We start from the raw sequence: 14110 nt of genomic DNA, 5'->3' as shown, positions 1-14110 counted from the left end.
GTTCACTTCAAGATGAGTATCAATTAACAAAATGATATTTAATGCTTTTGGGGAGAATATTCCTTTCTACTATTTAAAAACATTGAATACTCAGCTAAGAACAAGTATATTCCCCAAACCTTGTAATTTCAGGAGCTCAGACAATTTATTTTTGAGTATGTTCCAAGTCTAGCCAAACTTACAGCCTCAGGCTACTGAGAAAGTTCAGGATGAAAAATTGAAAGTGTAATTAAAAAGCATACAAAAGGAGGAAGAGAGAGAGCTAGAAATGAGAGTCTGCCACATGCAGAGCACTAGATTGTAATTTTTTCTGATTTATCAGCTGGAGATGTATTAAAGAGCTATGAGTCTCGTATGGTCAATTGTCAGGACCACAGCAGCACTGCAGCAACTGCAAGAGAGCAAATCAGGCTGCTGGGCACCATCCCCATACCCCTTCCCTCAAGGAATCAGTGTCATATCTTTTTTCCTATACAAGTGGTGAAGGCGCTACCTATCAGGAACTGTCTTATTATATCTGCCAGTTGGTAAACAGCTTTAGCCCTGGAGAAGGATAGTTACATGTAACAGTCAATCTAGCAAATATTGTTATTTTATTTTTCTGAAGAAGTGGGTCTGGATCTCTAAGAAGCATCCCTAGCTTTACAGAGGTACCATTAAGATGTACCTCCAGCATATACTCGTAGTGTTTCTTTTTTTGTGTGCATGAGCAAACAAATACCTCACAGAAATGCATAGAAGTAAATATGTGCAGACCTGCTCTAATACTGTGCCCTTCACCCTTAAAAAATTATTTCAGAATTAATCACTGTGGTGATTAAAATTTTCATAACATGTGTCAAGAGTGGTGTGGGATACAGCAGACAATGACACTGAAAGTATTGATAAGATACTTCTCTCTTTTGATGAGCAGCTCCTGTTCTTTGTTTCCTCTTCCTGCTCTACCCTGGGTGCTAATAGTAATATCTCATTCTTTAAAAAATCATTAGCAGTACAAGCAGTTCTATTCTGCTAATAAATTATGCTGATGACAAAAGGCGTAACTCACAGCTTATAAAAATAAACTGTCTGTAAGGAATCTGATCACTAGATCCATAAACATTCAGTGCTATAGTAACTTTGCTGGAACCAGTCATTAGGTATTTTTTTAACACAACAGAAACGCCTACTGCAAGCTCCCCTTAAGGATTTTCATGGAATTTCTTCTAACCTACAAATAAATTTAAGAGTTCCTAATAATCAGAGAATCACCAGGACCATACAGACATTACAAGTAACCAGATGAAACTGTGGAGACATCCAGAAATGTGCCCTTAATGGCATTCCTCTTCTCTGGATAACCAAATGTAAAATCCTGACCCCAGGAAAGGGCTGAGTGGAAGTGCTCTGAGTAGCCACTGTAGTTTTGCTATCACAAAAAGATACAAACTAATCAGACCCTCTCTGCTTTGTTGTTGCTGCTACATTAAGTCAAAGCAAAAAACTTGATCCTTCTAGCAATAGGTGAAAATTACTTTTGCCCCAGAAACTGTTCTACCAAGCACTTTAAACATTATATTCAAGACTGTCAGATTTGGAAGAGGATACACCCTTCCTACTCAGAAACATTCTGAGTCTGGACTGTTATGCTGTCTCTTTCTAATACAGAGTTAAAACTGTAAATGAATGAAAAGAGCCATTTACCTTCAGCTAAACACATCTTTACTGCTTTCCAACTAGTACTTTCCATTGCTGAAGCTTTCAGACCCTTTGTACTCATGAACTTACACAGTGGAAACTCCCCTGCAGAGCTCTGTCCATCTCATGTCAGAGGGTAGCCACTGCACAGTGGGATCCAAGACAGTCAAAGGCTTTTCACTCTATCCTGTATTGCTAGTACACGTGCAGTTTTCTTTCTCCTTAGTTACAAGTGCAGCCTGCACCTGCTATATAATCAATAGCAGTTAACAAGGAAAGATTTGGGATCATGGTACTTACTTGGGGTGTTCAGGAGACGTGACTTTTTGCAGTGGTAGGCTGCCTCCTGTTCGCAGTACTCCGCACTGTTTATCACAGCTTCAAGCTGCTCCATGCTACTGTTGTAGTTAAAGGACATGGTGTACTTCTTCTCCGGACCAGCTCCTTGGACTCTAGTTAGCTCTGTGTTGTTGTGTTGCACTGCAGTCCAGATCTTATCTTCTGTTAAACAAACAAACAAAAAAGAGGATTGAGTGGGAAGTTAACAGAAAAAAAAACTCGCAACAAAGCAGGGGACAAAAATCAACCTAAGTCTAAAGCTTTACTGCATTAGAGACAGGATCAGACAGACCCTGGGCTATGAAATGACGATGCTGTGATGAGGACCTGCAGGTCAACACATCCCACAGAACTTTCTCCCTAAACCAGCTTGAGCAAATTCTACAGCCTGCTGTGCCAGAGAGAAATTAAAAGCTTCCCAGGAACCTTGGGAGATCTTCCACATATTCCGTTGCCAGCATCTGGAGAAAATTAGATGCACTTCAGCTGTCTTCAGTCTTGAGAGAAAAGACTTAATAACATGGATCAGGATGGTAACTTTCATCTTCTGCAAACATAGCCTGACCTGAGAGTACAGCCCACTGTTACAACACCACCACATATGAACTGCAGCTGATAAGCTCACAAACTCACCACAAACAAAACTCTTGGCAGAAAGCTACAACTGCAAACATGTTCTTATTGCCCAGTTACAAGTCAGAGTGCTCATTCTACTCAACTCCCAGATTTTTCTGCACATAAACTGAGCAATGCCCCACTTGGCTGATAGTATAGAACATATGACTCAGCATCTGTAGCTAACTGTACATTTTGATGCTTTTCCATGCTCTGGACCCCATTCTCATTTCTTTCATTGCATTTGCTGGCAAAGCAAAGAATTGCTCAGGTCACAAACAGCAGAATCTAGGCTTATGCACAATCTGCACTGCAACAACCCAACTCACAACCAGCATTGAGGTTGGCATGATAAGGAGAACATCAAAATTAGGAACAATTAACTTAGCAGGGAGGCTATTTACCAAGAGGTTCTGGTGAGATAGCAAGGGACAAGATAACAAGGACAGCCTGAATGACCAATCTGCTGAGCTGACCCAGAGTAAAAGGCAAACTCTCTAATGAGGATTCACAGGACTGAGCCCAGCACATGCTCCATGATGTTATTAAGAGACACATCCAGTAAATTCCTCTGTAATCAAAGACCATGCTCCCTCAGGGATGATACAAGGTACTGATGAGGCAAAAATAAAGGGAAGGAAATTTGATCTTTAAAATTGTGCATTGAAATATTCAGATGTTTTTACTGCCAGATAACTTTGGCTGAATTCTTGCACAGCACTAGCTTTACAGTTACTCCCCAGTACACTGGCACAGATCCCAGCAGCTCTGTGGCCACTGTAATGAGTTGCAGTTGACCTATTTTTCCCTTGAGCTACAAATATCCCACAGATGACTTCGATAGAACTCTAATAGGCGTGTATAAACCCTAAATGGACCATCTTTGCAAAGACACATAAGTTAATGGCTTGTCATTATGGAGTCATTCAGATGACAGGCAAGTAACAACAAACATCTGGAAACCATATAAACATGTCTGGTCCAAGTTAGGGAGAAACCACTCTCTGAGCAATTTACAGCATAATCTTGAACTTCAGAAACTGTAAAGACAGTTTACACCCTGCAACCCGTAGATTTACTCACAACTCTCATCATTTCTGGGACCGTGAACAGAAGCAGTTTTCTCATAGATCTATAATTCTGTGATTCTTACTGAGTTCAGGATGTTGCTTATAGATCCTTTGAATTGAATCTCAATGAAACATGGGTGCAATGTGCGACTCATAAAAGTTAGATTAAAATCACAAGAAATATTGCAAATTTATTGCTTCTAAAACTTTCTTCAGTGCTTGTAACCAGTCAATGCTGTAGCACAATATAAAATCCTACACAGTCCTGCACAGTATATTGCTTCCAACACAATATAATTCAATGACTTCATAACACACCTCATACATCCAGCAATAGCGATTCCTATTACCCAATCAACCAGTCTTTTTTTTTTTTTTTTTTTTTTTTTCCCTGCAAATATTGATGTGAACAGAAAGGATTTTTCAAAAACAGCTGAGGGTGAACTCACTTCCTCTCACTGAAGTTGATGGAAATTTAAGCCCTGCCTTCACTAAAAAACCTATATTACCATTGAAAGACAACAAACACTAAATTGATGATATTATAAAAAAAGATGTAAAAACAAGAGAATGGAATGAACTGCTTTGCTGGAAGTTCCAGGTGGGCAGTCTTAAACTCTTCCACTGAGCATCAGTAACATGCTTTTGAGAAACTATAATAAAATCAATGCTCATACTAGTGGCTATACTGCTGCTCAGGAAGTACAACAGCCTATAATGCTAGAGTTACAACATGGTTAACACTGACATGTTTTCCAGACTTTGTACTTGTACACCAGAAAAAAGTGCTGTGTGGTTACCTGAAAAGCCAAAAGCATCATGATCTGATAATTTACAAGCAATAAAGGACTATTTAGGAAAAAAAAAAAGGGGAGGGGAGACGACTAAAAAATATCATAGCATGAAAAAGTCTTCCCAAGCAGTGTTGGAAATATAATCCATTAGTGTGTTTGAAATGAGGCTGGACAAAGCACTGTAACGGACAACCACTCATTGACAAGCATATCAAACAGACAACACGACCAGTCTCTCTCTTTTCTTCCTCTGTGATTGTTTATTTATTTCCAATGGTCTTGTTATTATTACAACTGCACTCAGCTGTTCCGCTGCAGTCTGAACTTTGACTTTCAAAGACTGCTTTTCTCCACAGGATCTTGTGGAAATGAGAAGTAAACTGCAGATTCTCCACCTAGTTTGTGAGGGGAAAGGGAAAACAAATCAAACTTCTGTCTGTAGTGAATGTAATTGTGATTTAGCATGTAAATCAGAACAGAGAGGAAGAAAAAGTAGTAGCAGAAAGGAAAAATTTCACAGTTATATTTCAAATGTTTTGTAACCTACATATGCCTGATTTATTATGTTTATTAGTTTTGTAGGTTAGATCTGTGTTTTGCTGGTCAATTCAAAGACTGCCTGTATGCTCTGTCTTTGAGCTATAGGTAACTAACAGCACAGCTTCCCAAAAAATATATACATTTGGCTCACTGGTCTAGTTAAAAGAAAGTTAAGCATACATTTTGGACAGTAAAAGCTACCATCATTCAAAAATTAATTTATTTTGCCTGCATACGCTTGGTGTAGAAAGAACACACAGAATTACATCTTCCATTTTTCCTTTTTTTTTTTTTTCCTCCTGTTTTTAACCCCCCAAAAGGCACTGAAAGAGACTTAAAAAACTTGAGAGTCTGAACGGAAGCCTTCATACTGGAAGGGAGATCCAACACATCACAGATGCTTGACAAAAGATCTGTTGACAAAAATGTTAGGAGGGAAAGGAAGAGAGATGCATTCAGCTTCCTCAGACATGCTTCCTCCCACTTCCTAGGGAAAGAAAAAGTACTTCCATCTTACAAAGGGGAACGTGAGATGTAGAGGGACTAGTTAATATACACAGAGTCACACACAACCTGCTAGAAGAATAAGGATTTGTATTCACATCACAGTAAAAACAGAGAATTTCTTCTTTCAAAAAGCCAATTATTGATTTACATGCAGCAAATGAGCCTGAAAATTATTTAAACTTTAGTGTGTTTTGGGATGGAGTGGGAGAGTCAGCACTGTTCCCTACTGCATCTCAGCCGACTGAGGAAGGAACAACAAACCACTGGAGGGCAGTAAATTCTTGAACCATTTCAAGACAATAGCAAGACCACATCCACCTGCTTCCAAAGATCAGAAGGCAACCTTTCTTCTAAAGACCCTCGCCACTTAGGTCAATTCTTGGGCTTTAATCCTGTACCATTTTCTCTGTGTCACACCTGGCAGCATATGGGAAAAGACCATTCTATTTTCTCAAACTCATATATCCAAATACCTACGAGGCTGATATTCATATCTCATATCTGCAAGGCTGCTGCCAAGACAGAGTTGTCTGCCTCATAAGGAGGATAAGGAATTCTCCTCCTACAGCTTGGTCAGTGTGTACTCTGAAGCCTACAGACAATTATGCGAGAGCTTGCATTTCAGGCATGCTTCAGGACCCACACAAGTCAGGTAGCTGCAATCTGTATATGCACACAGATCACTTCAGTTAGAAAGAGGTCTAAAAGCTGTCTAAAACTTACCTCCAAGATTTGCAGACTTCTGCAAAGATTATGCCTATGCCATTTGAAAATTGGTCTCCAAACACTGTTCCTATTTCACTCTATAAGGGTTGTTTTTTGGTTTTGTTAAAAAAAAAAAATAAAAATTCTTTACTTTTTTTTTTTGCTTTTGTTTTCATTATATTTTTAGGAAGTGACACAGATGCAAACCAAATTGAGTGTCACTAGCTCCTTCTAGCCATTTCAATGTCTGGAAGCTGCTAATCCAAGTAGATAAGGCCATCTTTTCTTTATTTCAACAAAGAGGCTATCATTATCTTTTCCTGTTTGTCCATATTACATGTGTTTTTTCTCCATTTACTCAACTTAATGAGCTCTCCCTGCACATGTGAATTTACAATGAGAATGAAAAAGCTGTTCTCCAGGCAAAGGTCACTGTTTATTTTTACTTTCTATTATTCCACTCTATTATTTTATTATTTTCTCAGTTTGGTAAAATTCGAAACCACATACAAGCTGGAAGTCATTCAAAGCCCAGTAGGAGAGTGCAGCCACACCTTCTACTGTGTAACCTGGAATAGTTAAATTCAGCCTTGAAAAACATATTTCCTAAATGCTTGTTAAATTGTTCCATAATTCAAAGGTGACAATGCTTTAATTTCAGGGTAATGCTACAGCTTTATGACTTTGCAGTTTTATTTAATGGACCAATTTACTAGGATATTACGCTGCCTGTATTTGGTCCTAGGAGATGTTTTTACAGCATGGGACTGCAATGCATTCAGCACATTTCAGACCCTCTGCTTAGTCTCACCCATAGTTCTGTCATCTTGCTGGAAGCCTCCAAGTTGCTTTTGACAGCACACAAATTAAATTGTGGGAAATTAGAGCAGCTGGAAAGCTGGCTTTCAATGAGCTCTGTATTGTCTAATTCTCATTTTTATTCTTCAACTTGAAATATCTCTGTGGAGCACATTTCACCCATACAAACTACATCACTCCTTTGTGATTTAGGAGGTTTGTCACCAAACAAGATTATTCAGACTGATTAAATTGCCAACAAGCCAAACATACGGTAAATGCTACATGAGAGAGAGAGAAATTGCTCTGAGAGCTCATATGATGCATTTGTTTCATGGTGCTCTACATTGAATACCAAATATTGTCCTGAAAGCTGTACCTATAATTACTGGAGTAACTACACAAAAGACAGACTCTCCTCCTTTGACACTGCATTGTTTTAAGCTGCAGTGGCAGTTTAGCCCAACCACTCTACTATACCCCTTGAAGAATATGAAAAGACAATTTCTTAAAGCAAAAAGCTGTAATTCACTAACTTCAAGGAGCTTTCTGCTAGGAAATCCACCCATCATTTTTATTTTTTTCCTATTTCCATTTTGTTTTCTGTTGGCTGACCCTGAAATATGTGCTTTTGCAGCTTGTTTCGTGCTCATAAGCTTCCTCCTAGTTTCCAAGTCAGCTGCTTTCAGGCAGCACACAAGCACCGTGATGCATTTCCATGGAAACTATTCTGGGGCAGTTCCCATTTCCCAGACCTGCATGCAGCCCACTCTCCGACAGTGCTGGCAGACTGTACCTGCAGGTGCATGTTCCCCAGGGATGTCTACACCCAGAAGAACTGCCAGCCCTTAAATCCCTCCCAGAAGTCAGTAGGCAGCACCTGGAAGGTACAAGGGTTGCAGTGACACCCCTGGCTCTGCAGATGTGCAGCCCCACCAAAAAGGGAAAAGCTGGGCTCCAAACTCCCTTCTGTCCCCAGGCATAATGTTTGCTCGCTCTGAGACCAAGGTTCAAGGGGTGTCTGTCAGCAAAATGATCGTGGTAGGTGACTCTGATGGATGAGAGTGAGACACCTCTTTTGCGACCCCTTGCATCCTCATCTCCCCTGTTATGCTGAAGCTCAGAAATGACAAACCATTACCCTGCCAGCCCACTGTTTGCTAACCCTCCATTTCTGTCTTTCCTGTAATACAGGATATCTGCAAGCAGTAAGAAACATTTTTGTTTATAGAATCATAGAATATTCAAAAAACTGAAGAGGCAGTCAATGAACTAGCTCTTAGAGCAAAATGGACACTTCTGTCCTGCACTTACACTTACAAAGCTCCTTCATCCCAGGTGAGTTTTGAGAGCCTCAACATATGACCTTCTGCTCTCATATGTTGCAACATATGCCTTATGATGGCTCAGGTACCTGCATGAGTCTAGCAGACAAGAAGGGGAGCCCACAGGGGATCTGCTGTGCTTCTGGAGCAGCATCAGGAGGCTGGGCAGGACATCTGAAGTCTTCCAACAGGGCACTAAGCACCTGTACCTGGGGCAAATGGATCCCACACTTGTGAGACTGCTGGAGTAACTTTTAGGGAGCCATAGCCTACCTCTAGCTTCTGAGCACTGTGAATGTGGGAGAAGATTGATTAAGCTGCAGTAGTCCTTGGTTAAAGGTTAGAGGAAAATGTCTGTTACATGCTTCTGTAATAAAATTTCCTTGGGGGGCCTTCTACATGTGTGAGGGTGAAGAAGGCCTGTGGGACATCTGCTGTAAAGCTCATCAGAAACACAGTGCTTGCTGAAAACAGCAAGGCAGCTGTTGACAGCACAATGCATTTGACATAATATAAACATTAAATGCTTATTTCATTTTATGAAGTTCTGGAATACTTAATGAAAATTCAAAGCAAATGTATAAATTGTCACAGCTACGTTGTGCCAAAAGACCTGCAGTGTTTGAGGGGATAAGTTGTAAATCTTTAAGGACTGTCTTTAATCTAAGGAGTAGTAAATAATTCGTAAAGGATTCCCATTCATCATCTTCCCCCAGTAATGAAGTCAATCATAATTATAGACAATAAGCTGCAAGGTACATTCATAAACAAACAAACAAGAAAGCAAAGAAAGCAACCAATAAACCAAAACAAATAAACAAAGAAAACACTCTAAAAACTTCCTGCATAACTTCAAATCTGTATCTGACTCATTTTTAACAATCTAAGGGAGTTTCACTATTGAAGTTCTCAGCCCACACTTTCACAGTTGCAGTTAATAAAACCAGAATTAAGTGTGTGACCTTCTCCTCTTCTCTGTTATTGCTTGAGCCTAACTGGTGTTAGCCCTCCTTTTAACTGGAGAGTTAAAGTGATTTCTGTATCAGTGTAATTGCTATAAAAAGTAAAAAGAGATAATGATTTCTTATGGAAAAATAGATTAATAATTTATATGCAGATGATCTGAGATTTCTGTGTGGAAAGGGGGGATGCCAGGAATGGTAATGCCACCAGTCCCGTAATTAGACTGGGAACATCAACAGGGATCCCTACAGCAAAGATTGATGTCTGGCCAGCTCACCTTTGCGTTCTACCTCATTCTTACTCCAGTCTGTTGCTTGTTCACAGTAAAGCTGAACTGCTACAATATTTTCCTCAAATAGCTGATCAAATATCCTACTATAAGTGGGACTATTGGGACACCTAAAGTATTTAGACACTTCAGCTACAAACATAACTTTTATCTTCCTGAATTCAGCCCTATTTGTTTACATACCATGGAATATGTACTACACAGAAGAACAAAATCTTGATCATTGTTAGCTGAACAAAAGAAAAAAAATGGCTAGAGGCAATTTTATAAAAAATTACAAGTATAACTCTGGTAAACTCTCTCATGTATTTTTAGAATCCTTTACTAGATATCCAAGATTTAAGCACAGTTTGCCAGTAATATTCTTAGACAGAAAAAATAATGTTTTACTTTTTTTTTGCATGAGAAAAATAGGCAATAATTGCATTTTTAGAGGAGTATGTAAAACAAGAAAAGATTTTTTGTTCATTAATTTTGTTTGTTTTTTTTTTTTCATTATGTCAGCTTCAAAAACAGATCTTGGACTAGCAGCAAGAGCTGGAATAAGAACTAATCTCTCCCAGATCTGCACCTCTGGAGGGAAAAAAAAAAACAACACTTGAAGACTGGACAAATATCTGGCCACGATAAAATTAAGCATTGATCTTATCGCAGTAATTTCTAAGCATTATTGATTTGATAGCCCAGGGTCTATCAAATCGGTAAAACAGCATCAGTAAAGAAATACAGCAAGAAAATGGCTCTGTATTATAAGCAAATCTGTCAAACATCAGGGGTAAAATTTATACCAGAGGCGATGAGGAGACTCCACAGAGATGAGGACATCAATAGATTTTTAAGCAACAAGAGAAAAATAATACAATAGAGAGACTTGCAGAAAAGCTGTTGAGATGGTCCATTAGCCATTTTCTGCTATCAACTGTTATCAGCCACTGCAGTGGAAAGTGAGAATTTGTTTGGGCTAATTATCAAACAGCCTACAGGAAAAAAATTATTTCCCAGCCTTGGTGGTTGCTTATTTTCCTAAAACATGACAGGATACATCCTCTATGTACCTTATTCAAAAAAATGTCTAAAGGATGACTGGAGAACCCAGGTAATGCCAGCAGAGCTAGTTCACATTCCCATGCAGATGGCCCTGGAACCACGCTAGCTATGTAATGAACAGTAATGAACGTAATTAATAATCCCTGTGTGAACCCACACAAACATGTTGCTTTTCATATCATCCATCTACATATGCTCATGGCTTGGGTGCATAAACCCAAACAGGCGTTTCTGATGTGGATTCCTTGTTGTTTATTATAATTGATTAATTTTCCTGTGAAAGTGACTTTGCTTTGGGTGTAATGAGCATATAGGGTGAAGAAAACATGTTAATAAGGTGTTGTTTGTTTTTTTGTTTTTTGTTTTTTAAATCCAGTTTTGAGTTTCTTGTCTTTCATTATCATTGAACCGTCCCTTTATTCTTATTGTAAGAAAATGCTAATGAACATCACTTCTGTCAATGACGTCCATTCACTTTGGGTTTTCCTAATCTAAATAGCCATGGATTATTTACTTTTAGCCTTTCTTTGTACAGATATCTTTCTATGCCTTTAATTAGTTATATTAATACTCCTGACTATCTCTTATTTCAACAAGATATTTTACTTTTACTTGAAATAAACAGCCTTCAAGACAAGATCCTTCTGAAGTGCTTCCCATACTCTTTCCTATTCTTGACCAACCAATTTAAATAAGAGCATGTCATCTACAATGTTTGTCACTTTGCTTTTTCAGCTACTTCTCCAGACAATGAATAAATATATTTCTCCACTCTGGTATCAGCAGATATCCTGTGACACTCTACTGTTAAATTTCTTGCCAGGCTGCTTTTTCTTCCTGCAAAAATGTCCTTTCCCTTATTTCCCTCTCCTTCTTTGTCTGTGTCTTATTGTCCAGTTCCCTCTCAACATACAAGCCTATAATTCTGTGCTTTCTTCAGAATTTTTATTCAACAGTAGGCTGTTGAAGTTGACAGACTACACAGAAATCACTGGGACCATAGACATAATAAATTAACTCTTAATGTTGATACTTCCCATATCCGTATCACATATGCCTACGACCAGACACCAGTATGTGAGAAAGAAGGTGTTAATCTGACATGGTTAATAACTGGCAAGGCAATTAAACCTTAATCTGTTCAATTAATCAGATGAAAATTAGAAACAACTTTAACCAAATGTAACTGAACATTAAGGAACAACACTTCTCTAGATGCAAAGATGCTGCTCATTTCTGATGATCTGACTCCTTTGAATACATCTTTCACAAATGCAAGGCACTGCAATTCCCACAAGTCATTAGCTCTTGCACCTCTACTTTTAAAAGCACTAAATGAGTCATTTCCCCAGATTTTCCCTTCCACTTCTAAATTCTTCAGCCTAAACACATTTTGGGCACAAAGAGACTACCTCTTCAACTGCATATGAAAAGAAGATCTGCCAGCCTGAGTAAAACCAAAGCTTCATTTAACCCAGGAGCCAGCCTCTACCTCAAAGGAGAACAGATACTCAGGGAAGCGAGGAAAGGCAAAAGGTTTTTCTGAAACTCATTCCCAGTGAGCTTTTCCTCACAGCTGCCTGAGATGGGAATGCAATTAAACTTCCACATTTAATAGCACCTTCTGAATCTATCAGATAAGAATCTTTTTATTTTCCAGCCTGTTTTTTCCCATCTGTTGATACATTGGACTCCATGGCGTCCTGTGATAATAAGTTTCAAATTGAATTATTCATTGCATCAAGAAAAACAAAACCAAAAATAACTGCTGGAATCCTGCTACCTGATAATTTAACAGTCCCTCAGCTCCCATATTAAGAGAAAAAATTATTCCCTTTTTGCTTTCTCTCTGCCACGTATGATCTCCATTCTTTCCTGCAACAGTTCCTTCATCACCTCATCAATCCATTTAGTATGTCCACATATGGAAGCCATCCATACTTCTTGACCATCTACATGTTTCTATTTACAGTAGGTATGCATTTATTTCACTGGACAATGTTGTTTGTTTTTCCTCTATTCCTTCCATAATATAGCAACATAGAGGTGTTTGTTTGTTTTGAAACTTTCCTTGAATATTGATCCTTTCTGAAAAACTGTGCAGAAACATAAGCTGAGAGTAATAGCAAAATTCAGAATCTATCACTGTGCACATAAATTAAAAGTTATTTTTCTCAAACACTTTGCACTTAATCTATTACTGTAAACATCCAATTATTATCAGCATAATAATACATTCCCAGAGAACATTAAGAAAAAGCTCTTGTGATTAAGGCACCCAAATCATATTGAGATGATACAGAAACATAGAATGGCTTGGGTTGGAGGGACCTGATATCCCTCTAGTTCCAATCCCCTGCCATGGGAAGGGATGCCACCCACTGGATCAGGTTGCCCAGGGCCCCATTCAACCTGGAATTGAATACCTCCAGTGATTGGGAATCCACAGCTTCTCTGGGCAACATAACCCAATTGTACATCAAACTCTCTTAATAATTACAAAATAATAATTTATCTCTGTGCCTCAGTTCTCCTTCACACAATAGGAATAACAGAGATGCCTTTGACAAATGACCTTCCCCTGCCTCGAATGAGACATCTGGGGGAAACAAGAAATGCGAAAAAGAAAAGTTTTCCAGGCTAGCAGGTTTTGTCAGTTTTCCCCACCTCCACTTTTTTGTAACCAAAATAAAATAAGAATGTCAGCAAGTTCATTATAGACAGAGAGAAAATCTGCTTTCTGGATTTCTGCCAAATAAAATGTATTTGAGGAAAGCAGACACTTTCTGCAAGGAGTTTGTCAAAAATTCTACTTCTTGAGCAGAGATAAAAAGCACTGACAATGTTTTGATCACACATATTTATACAATAAATAATAAAAATGAGCACATTTCCCATACTGAAGATCAAGGAAGGATATTCAGACAGAAAGGTGAAACTGTTTCAGTTCTTACAAAATTCAGCAACAGTGAAGGAGACATTTTATTAAATATTTGTTACACTTGAATAAAAAACATGTTTAATAATGAACTGGTGTGCATTTAATTAACATAATGATTGCCCAATTAAATCAAAATGAAAATTTAATTTGAGGCACTTTAAGTACAAGAAGATTAAGGAGAAAATATGAATATCCTGAGTCCTTTGTTTTCTGGACTAAGCTTGGAGGTGATATGTGGCAAAGTAGCTCTACCAGAGTTAGCACTTTAAAAAGGGTAATAATATTTTCTTTCACCCATACAAAACAAAAACAAAAAAAAACAAACATGAGACAATGTAGGAAATTTCCTCTACATTTCAAAAACAAAAAGCAGAACGGAGGTTCTACCATATTTCCATCTCCAAATATGGACTGTATTGTAATCTTTCCTCATATTTTTGCATGACAACCATATAAACAAAATAGAGCTAGCTTATTAAGGAGGAGATTTGCTAGATGGG

At 38.4% G+C, this 14110-nt stretch overlaps 1 protein-coding gene across 1 annotated transcript in view; it reads right to left on the bottom strand.

Annotated features, from left to right (window-relative positions):
• CNTNAP5 (contactin associated protein family member 5) overlaps nt 1–14110 on the bottom strand; it is a gene marked incomplete at both ends in the record, with an annotated part of 281013 nt that overhangs the window by 77653 nt on the left and 189250 nt on the right. Inside the window, one exon of the mRNA XM_084289311.1 lies at nt 1978–2178. Coding sequence (XP_084145437.1) covers nt 1978–2178 — 201 coding nt within the window. The remainder of the gene's footprint in view (nt 1–1977; nt 2179–14110) is intronic.

Source organism: Netta rufina (genome assembly GCF_964035555.1).
Source record: "Netta rufina genome assembly, chromosome: 6".
Lineage (NCBI taxonomy): Eukaryota > Metazoa > Chordata > Aves > Anseriformes > Anatidae > Netta > Netta rufina.
The sequence above is the reverse complement of the archived record's forward strand: the minus strand, read 5'-3'. Positions and strand labels throughout refer to the sequence as shown.